The 9,386-nt window shown below is 48.6% G+C and overlaps 1 protein-coding gene across 1 annotated transcript; it reads left to right on the top strand.

Annotated features, from left to right (window-relative positions):
- Nucleotides 1-6,522: 6,522 nt before the first annotated feature.
- On the top strand, nucleotides 6,523-7,429 carry LOC133051790 (protein S100-A16). Its single transcript, XM_061136421.1, has one exon. It carries the CDS (start codon nucleotides 6,702-6,704, stop codon nucleotides 7,011-7,013), a length of 312 nt encoding a protein of 103 aa, XP_060992404.1. The 5' UTR covers nucleotides 6,523-6,701; the 3' UTR covers nucleotides 7,014-7,429.
- Nucleotides 7,430-9,386: the final 1,957 nt, after the last annotated feature.

The following is a 9,386-nucleotide window of genomic DNA, read 5'->3' as shown; positions in this document are numbered from 1 at the left end:
CCTTAATAATCTTTAAAATTAATCTTTGGCTCTGCTGAGTCTTCATTGTGCTGGCTTCTTTGTCTTTTTGCAGCAATCGGGCTGTGAATTCTCCATGTAACCTTGGCTGGGGTATGGTTGGAGACTGGCGTTTTGAAGGTTCTTTTGGTCGGCCCAGAGGACTCAGTGTCTGTCTGTTCTATGGGCTGAGCTGAGCCTCTCTTTGCTGCACGTGGGCTTTCTCTAGCTGCAGCAGCAGAAGCGACTTCCTGGTTACTTGTGTGCAGGCTTCTCAGTGCTGGGGCTGCTGCGGTTGCAGAGCACAGGCTTTGGGGCACAGGCTCAGTACTTGTGTTGCTCGGCTTAGTTGCTGCGAGGCACGTGGCATCCTCCCACACTAGGGATCAAACCCGGGTCATGTGCATTGGCAGGTAGATTATTTAGCACTGCACCACCAGGGAGGTTCTACTCGGTGTCTTTTAACTGGGCGCTATGCATGTTAATACACTGCCAAACAAAATTGGGGTCATCAACCAATAACTGGGAGACCTGAAAACCAGGAGAGACTCCTCCAAACTTATCTGGCCTTGCTGAAGACGTGGATGGACCCAAGAGACCCTTCCTGAAATCCCAAGGCCAGAATGTCCAAAGCACAGTATGGTGCCTGCTTTTCTTAATCCTGCATTCCCCTCAGGGTGCACTCAGGGCCCCTGCAGTGACTAATAAGCTTGATTCTTGGAGAAGTGGAATGTCAAGACATTTTTCTCAGAAGTGTTTGTATGAAGTAGCCCTTTCTAAGAGTTTTGTGTTTCAAAATTCTAGCTTGTCATCACTACACAAAGCCAGTCCTTGTTTACTTAAACTGTTTAAATTAATTCTAATTGCAGGAATATTCCTGGGTTCAGCTAGCACCCCACTTCCAGCCCCACCCCACCAGCACCCCACATCAACCCCCACCCAACCCCAACCTGGCAAGCAGACCAGGTTTCAGTTCCCAGTCGTCTGAAATCACTTCAGCCTCATCAGCAGGACTCCAAGTACAGTTTGGTTCCGTCTCTCAGTCATGTCCGACTCTGTGACCCCATGGACTGCAGCACGCCAGGCCTCCCTGTCCATCACCAACGCCCGGAGTTTACTCAAACTCATTGTGTCGGTGATGCCATCCAACCATCTCATCCTCTGTCATCGGATATGCAGGGCTTCAAATGTTATGCCAATAGCTTCTTTCTTTCCATTGTGATTATCCCACAGAATTTTAAGGTTTTATTAAAAATGTTTACAGTTACTTAAACTAATGAGCAATCAATGCTGCAACACAAGACGTGAGAGACTCTCAAGTACTGCTTAACTCTGACAAGACACCTCTGGAACCAAAAAGAGGAACAAGCAGGTAGGCTTTCGCGCGCCCCGGGTCCGGGCCGCTGGACCCCGCCCCTCACTCGTCCTACGGAGGCGTGTGTCCTAGGCTCCGCCCCTCATTCTCCCTTTCCTCTGGAACCTACTGCTTGGGAGTCTCTGGTGTCTTCACTCGAAGGATGTTTGTTTACAGCAATTCCTGAAGCCCAGACTTGGTAGGTGCGGTCTCCCCGGGAATAGTGAGGTACTGTTTTTTTCCTTTTTAGTCTTGTTAAGCTCCGCCCATAGGGTCTCCTCTACTCTGTATCTGTGGTCTCCGGTGACTTCGGACCTTCCTAATCCCCAAACCTTTCCTCCTCAAGTAAATTCAGTTGTTGCCTTGAGAGGCCCGTGGTCTAATTTCCTTTCAGTGTAAACTCCTGAGGAAAACATATATCGTCCAAGAAATATATAGTAATTTACAGGGGGAAAGTCATTATGATTGATGCATGGCACTTGATAATTTTGTAAAATTACCAAAACACTTGTTCAGGAACTAGCTGAGAATTTAATCTTTGCAACTGGTGGTGGAGCTAGAGTTCTTTCTCGAGTGTTAGGGAGGCGTATTACTGTCCTTTTCTGGTTTATATGACCAGGGTCATAAATTGACTACAGAGACGCTTCATTTTAGGAGATTATTTTTAGTGATGCTGGTTACATGTATGAGCTCCAGAATCAGAGAAAAACATAAAATGGTCTCTATGCTCAGACATTTCCGAGGCTTTGAGACCCCATGGAGTGTAGCCCGCCAGGCTCCTGTGTCCATGGAATTTCCCAGGCAAGAATACCGGAGTGAGATGCCATTTCCTAATCCTGGGGATCTTGTGACTCAGGGATAAAACCCCCATCTCTTGCATCTCCATTGGCAGGAGTATTCTTTACCACTGAGCCACCTGGGAAGCCTCTTTGGTCTGATACTAGTGTTTAATTTGAATTAAAGAAGTGAGTTTTGGTTGGTAGTTTTCCAGTCAGTGAGACCCAGTGTGGATAATGGTGATTTATGGACTGCTGACAAGTATAGTGGAAAGTGGTGTATAATAGTGAGAAAGTATCTTAAGAGATCAGAGAATCTGAAGTCATTTGAGAGATAGTTTTAGGTTTTGTGCATTACGGTTGACTGTCAGTGCTACAGTAAACCTAAGGTGATTATGTGGGGCAGGTGGACAAGGAGCAGTTAGCTTCAAGTAATGAGGCCTGGTTATTTGTGGGAATGTTGTTGGTGGAATATTGTCAGAGATAAAGAATTGGTTGAAAATGCTTCTAGTTAACAGACCTTTGATAGAGTTGAGTAGATTTGGGTTGTCTTCATTAATTAAAATTAATCGGAGAAGGGAGGTTGTCCTAGAATTGTGAAGTCAGTGACATGAGTGTTGTACAGAGCTGTGTCGGATGTAGAGACAGGATTATTAATAGGCTCAGGTCTTGGTGTGCAACTTGTGAGCTGACTGGATAATAAGATCTTAAGAATACAATCCTGTGAGGATTGTTTTTCATGTTAATTGGAGACTCAGAATGAGGGCTGTACTGAGGAAACACATTGCTTTCAGCAGTTTATCTACTCAGAGTGGGGGATAACTGATTTTACTGTGGTTAGAGTGGCCAGAAGCTTTGGAATCTAAGGGGCTATGAAGGAGGCCCCCCTTCCAAAGAGCTGGGGTATCTTCCAATTAGCTCAGTCAGGGACAACAGGTGGCAGTGATATTGGGGCCTTTCTCAATGACTTCTCAACTGAGCCCAATCGAGCCAAATCTCAAGGACCTTTAAAACTTTGGGATGTCCCCAGTTCCTGGCATGTTTTCCCAGGAGGGCCAGTTTCTTGGTCTCCATACTGAGTGCCCAGTGCCTTTGCAGTTGTGGCTTGTGTGTTTCTGTGTGATGCCCAGGCCCAGTGGTCTCTGATGTTTAGCCCTGTTGCTCAACAGAGCACAGAACAGCCGTGAAAAAATGTGGAAACGTGGAGAGGAAGCTATCGGGGGTCTAGGAGAGGTGTGAGAGGAAGGAAGTTTCGGCCTTTGGATGAGCCCTCTGAATGGTGTAGGCATGTTGCAAGCATAGTGGTGTGACCCAGTTCATGCTCGCTCTGCTGCCTGTGAGAAAGGCCAGTGCTTCAGGGAAACGACATCTTCAGGCAAACAATGGGACTTCATTTTGAAAACCAGCCAACCAAGAAGATGGCTAACTAATATTTCAAAATAGCCAACTTGTTGGTGTCTGGATGTCAGATTCTTTTATGAAAGTAGAGAAAGAAGCAGTGAGGAAATAAAGTCAGAAGGGAGGATGGAGAGGGAGAGGCAGTGGGGAAGTAAGGTCAAAAGGGCCATCCGTCTTGCAGTACATATCAGGGACAGCCAGCCTTCTGTGTTCATCTCTTCTGTCCTGCAACCATTCACAGGTTGGGAGGTCAGAGTATCTCCCTTGAGCTCAACAAAGGCACTTTAGTTGAACAGTCAGGCCAAGAGGTAGGGTCCTCTGAGGCCAGCCATTATGGATGATTACAACAACCACAGCAGTGAGAAGCAAGGCAAAGAAACCGTTCCAACTGGGAATCACAGTTGGTCTTCCCTCCAACAGTTGTGTGATCATGTTGTGTGGAACTGTTGACAAGGGTGGTCTCAGCTTTGACTGGAGGACCTGGATGTGGGCTCATAGCTAACTGTGGGTTGCCTGGAAGGGTGGGCATGCCACAGTGTCTTAGCTCAGTTTCCCTGGGACACAGATGCTGTGACTGAAGTTTGTGTGCGTTGGTTGATTGGGAAAGTCATGATCACACCTGAGAAGGAAGGAAGAAAGTGGAATTGGGAAGAGGACTGTTACCCTGCATTGTGTTAGAATCAAGGCCTGAGCTGAACCCACAGGGAGGGATGGGTGCATTGGTCCTGGAGGTGGGATCCAGAAGGTTCCCCACAGCATCAACTCCATGGAGTGGATTTTGTGATGTCTTTTGGAGGAGCAAAAATCATTATGCAATCTGTAAAATAACTGTTGCTAAAATCCCCGAGGGGTTCCCTCACAGCTCAGTTGGTAAAGAATCCACCTGCAATGAGGGAGACCTGGTTTCAATCCCAATACCTGACCATGTGAGCTGTCTCTTGAGAAACCTGTATGCAGGTCAGGAAGCAACAGTTAGAACTGGACATGGAACAACAGACTGGTCCCAAATAGGTAAAGTACGTCAAGGCTGTATATTGTCAACCTGATTACGTAACTTATATGCAGAGTACATCATGAGAAACCTCAGAGACATTACTTGGCCAACAAAGATCCATCTAGTCAAGGCTATGGTTTTTCCAGTAGTCATGTATAGATGTGAGTGTTGGACGATGAGGAAAGCTGAGCACCGAAAAATTGATGCTTTTCAACTGTGGTGTTGGAGAAGACTCTTGGGAGTTCCTTGGACTGAAAGGAGATCCAACCAAAGGATCCAAAGGAGATCCTAAAGGAGATCAGTCCTGGGTGTTCATTGGAAGGACTGATGCTCAAGCTGAAAGTCCAATGCTTTGGCTACCTCATGCGAAGACTTGACTCATTGGAAAAGACCTGAATGCTCGGAGGGCTTGGGGGCAGGAGGAGAAGGGGACAACAGAGGATGAGATGGCTGGATGGCATCAGCGACTGGATGGACATGGGTTTGGGTAGAGTCCGGGAGTTTGTGATGGACAGGGAGGCGTGGCGTGGTGTGATTCATGAGGCTGCAAAGAGTCGGACACGACTGACCGACTGACCTGAACTGAACTGACTGATTGCTCTTCAGATTCCTTGATGTTAGTTTAGGTTGCTCAGGGAACTCTTATTGTTGGACTTTTATGCTGTGTTACTTAACTGTTTGATTCCTTAGGTTCAAAGGAATTTGACTTGACTTTACTCCCTCCTCTTTTAGTATAAAAGGGGACTGAGTTCCAACATCGGGTAAGATGGTTTTCGGGGTACAAGTCCACCATATTTTCGGTTTGCTGACTTTCTGAATAAAGTTGCTATTCCTGCCCCAACGACTTGTCTCTCAATTATTGGCCTGTAGTGTGGAGAGCAGTAGAAGCTTAGAATGTGTCCTAAAGGAACAATACGGTTTTCATCAATTTGTAAAGATGTATTGCTCTTTTTGACCACATGATGCAAAGAGCGGACTCAATGGAAAAGACCCTGATGCTGGGAAAGATTGTGGGCAGGAGAAGAGGGCGACAGAGGATGAGATGGGTGGATGGCATTACCCACTCAGTGAACACAAGTTTGAGAAAACCCTGGGAGATAGTGAAGGACAGGGAAGCCTGGCGTGCTGCAGTTCATGGAGTTGTAAAGAGTCAGATTCGACTTAGCAACTGATGAGTGAAAATTGCTCTTTTTAAAGCAATGGTTAGTAAAATTTGTCAATTTGAAATAGAAAAAGCAAAAGGTACTGACGGAAGATATCACATACCTTAGTTAGTCCTCCAGTCTCATACTGTAGGTTTTGACCTTGTGTCTCTGGAACTGAGCCGTGTGGAGTTTGCCCTTCCAGGTGAATGAGGAACAAAGAGGAAAAATGTTGTACAGGATGCCACTGTAAAATGGAACCTTTTCGCCAGGGATAGTTTTGTATTTCTTATTTTAGTTTGCTGTACAGAGAGAAATCCAGAAAAGTCTCTTGTTTTCTTAAGATGCTTAAATTATTCTAATGGGAGGAAATGTTTTGCATTCAGTTACCGTCCAACAGGAACTTTTTGGAGACCCAGGTTCCCAACCCCTGAATTGCCAGGAGCAGGACAGGCAAGAACCTGCTGACAAAACCATTTATTTATTTATTTATTGCACTTGAAAATATGTGGGTTATTTTCAAATACCTGTTGGTATTGATTTCTCACATAGTTTCACAGTATTAAGAGAACAGGCCCTGTATGATTTCAATACCCTTTATTTAGGCCATGAAACTTTTGCACCTTGTTTTACGTCATGTTCCAGTGTTTCCCGGTTAATAGTCTATGGGAACTTGAATAAAATTTGCATCCTGCTGTTGTGTGAAATTGTATAAGTCTTGATTATGTTGAATTGGTTCACAGTTGTTTTCAGGTCTTCTATATCCTACTTTCCTGTCTATTTATTAATTTTTGAGAGTTTAATATTGAAATTCCACCTAAAAATCTTAATTTGTCTACTTAAAAAATTTTATAGACCGAGCCAGCTCTGCCGGGCAGGGCCGGGAGGGAGTGGGACAGAATCTGGGAGTGCAGCGGGGAGGAGTCCTGGCTGGGCTGAGCGCGGGGAGCTGCTTGGCAGTGCCAGAGCCCAGGCCCCAGAGCCCCGCAGGAGAGGAAGTGGACCGAGAAGGCAGGCCCTGTGAGGCGTGAGGCAGTGAGATGGCAGACTCATACACGGAGCTGGAGAAGGCGGTGGTCATCCTGGTGGAAAACTTCTACAAATACGTCTCCAAGCACAGCCTGGTCAAGAACAAGATCAGCAAGAGCAGCTTCCGGAAGATGCTTCAGAAAGAGCTCAACCATATGCTGACGGACACGGGGAACCGAAAGGCTGCTGACAAGCTCATCCAGAACCTGGACGCCAACCACGACGGACGCATCAGCTTTGACGAGTACTGGACCTTGATAGGCGGCATCACTAGTCCTATCGCCAACCTTATCCGCCAGCAGGAGCAGCAGAACAGCAGCTAGAAGCCCCCTCCCGCCGTCCCTGCCCCCCATGCCCTTCCTACGCTCCCTCCTTAGGCTCCTCTGCCCACCCAGGCCCCCGTCCTCTCTTCTCCCTCTAGACCCTCTTCGGACCTTAGCCGAACAGGGTAAGGGGAAACGTCAGGGCCCCTCTGTGAGTGTTTCAGCCTGGGGGTGCCTCTCTGTGGGTCTCAGTCCCTGGAGCCAGCGGACCCTGGGGCCCCTCTGTGACAATGCTGTATGGGGACCCATGAGTTTCCCTACCTGTTCAGTCCGTCTACCCTTCTGACTTCCGATGTTCCCGCCTGATTCCGGGCATCTCCTGACCTCAGAGGTCAGCTTGCTGCTTCAGGTCTCTGGGTTCCTGGCAGCACCAGCAAGGACTTCTCTCTTGCTCTCCCCTCAGCCCCTCTGCTGGGTAGAGGAGACTACCGGGGATTGTCCTCCAGCTGCCTCTGTGTCTGGGAACAGGGTCGAGCCCCCTCCCTCCTCTTCAGCCACTGAAATGGGAAAAAGGCTGGATCTAGAGTTTTCCTCCCCCTCACCCAGTCCCTTTGTCATGTTTATTAAAGCCTTTCTACTCCTTGGGAAAAAAAAAAAAAAAAAAAAAATTTTTATAGTGGAACTGCAACTATTTTCAAAGCCTCACATAAATGTGTTGTCATACTTTCATAATTTCAAAAATTTTAAAAAGGAAAATAAAATCTTTATTGAAACTTTTCTACTTGTTAGGAGGAAATATCCTAGTTTCCAACATAACTGGTCTACAAAGTTAGAAGCTTTTGCCTTGAAAGTATAACGAGGTAACACAGCGACCTGGGAAGGCCGGCCGCCTCTGCCAGCGTGGCAACGTGGAACCCCGCCGTAGCAGCGCCTCTGGTCCCCGGAGCCCGCCACCTTCCTCTTCTCCACTGTGCCCACTGCATGATTTCCTCGCATTCCGAGGGGGAGCGCAAAGTGACCCAAATCCTCAAAATTTCCAGGAGGCTGTGGGGGAATGTATAAAATTCAAATTAAATCGGAATAATGTAAGGAGAAGAGAACTGTCCAGCAGCCAACAGGCACTAACAGAAGAAATCAAAGGTATGCACGGATTGCAGGCTTTTCAGTCTGTCGCCAAACACTGACCATACCCTGGCTGCTTAGATGTTGTTGGTAAAACAGTGGATGACTCTTGCTAACAGGGGCTTCCCTTGTGGCTCAGCTGGTAAAGAACCCGCCTGCAATGCGGGAGACCTGGGTTAGATCCCTGGCTTGGGAAGATCCCACGCAGAAGGGAAAGACTACCCACTCCAGTATTCTGGCCTGGAGAATTCCACGGACTGTACAGATCATGGGGTCGCAGAGTTGGACACGGCTGAGCGACTTTCACTACTACCACCGTTCTTTCCTCAACGTATGACAAGAAGTTTATTTTCTTCATAGACATTTCCATATTGTAATTATAGAAGAATATGCTATGTATTTAGATGTTAGATGCAACAGATTAAAAAAAACAGGCTGTAATTTATGGGGCCTCACAGGACTGGTAAGGACCTCCCTGCCCCTTGCCCCGCCTTGCTCTCGCTCTGCTGACCTGGACGCTCCTCGCCGCGCCCCTCGCCTGCAGCGATCCGCCCCGCCCCTCGCCTGCTGCGATCCGCCCCGCCCCTCGCCTGCTGCGATCCGCCCCGCCCCTCGCCTGCAGCGATCCGCCCAGCTCCCGACCCGGAAGCACCGCCTCGGAATCCGCGCGTGCGCAGGTTTCCTGCGGAAGCGGAAGGCTGAGAGAGAAGGTAACAGGTCGGCCATTGAGTTTTTTTCTCCTAGTGTAAATGTGTGCCGCGCGCTTCGCCGTCCAACCCGCCCTCGCCATGTCCATCTTCAGGGTCCTGGTGGTTCTCCGCAAGTAATATCTCAATACCCCGCCTTCCGCCCCAAATAAACCGAGAGGTCGCCGTTGCAGGTCGAGTATTCGAAATCGCTGTGAGGCTTATCCTTGCTGTTTGCATTTCGGTCTTCGACCCGGGAGACACCGCCTTTCGGGATATTTTCCTGCTTTAAGCTTAACCGTTAGTACCTACGCCTGTGCCTTGTAAAGTCCCCGGGCGCGAGGTGGATTCGGGCACGCCCACCTCCACCGCCTCACCCTGGAGGTCGGCCCACCTCCACCGCCTCACCGTCGGCCCCTGGAGGTCGCGTCGACAGCCCGGCTCCGGGAGAAGCCACGTCCTCTCCCCGGTCCTGGGATTCTGGAGAGCCCGCCCGGCCCCCGAGACCCCCTCGCTCCCAGCCTCTCAGCCCTCGCGTCTCCTCAGGCCTATCGTTCTGCCCCGCAGGCCTCCCTAGTCAGTCCGTTTTCCTCAGCCCTGGGCTGGACGTGTGACACCCAGGGTT

This window comes from Dama dama, chromosome 4, assembly GCF_033118175.1.
Source record: "Dama dama isolate Ldn47 chromosome 4, ASM3311817v1, whole genome shotgun sequence".
NCBI lineage: Eukaryota > Metazoa > Chordata > Mammalia > Artiodactyla > Cervidae > Dama > Dama dama.
This window is presented reverse-complemented; position numbering and strand designations above follow the sequence as displayed.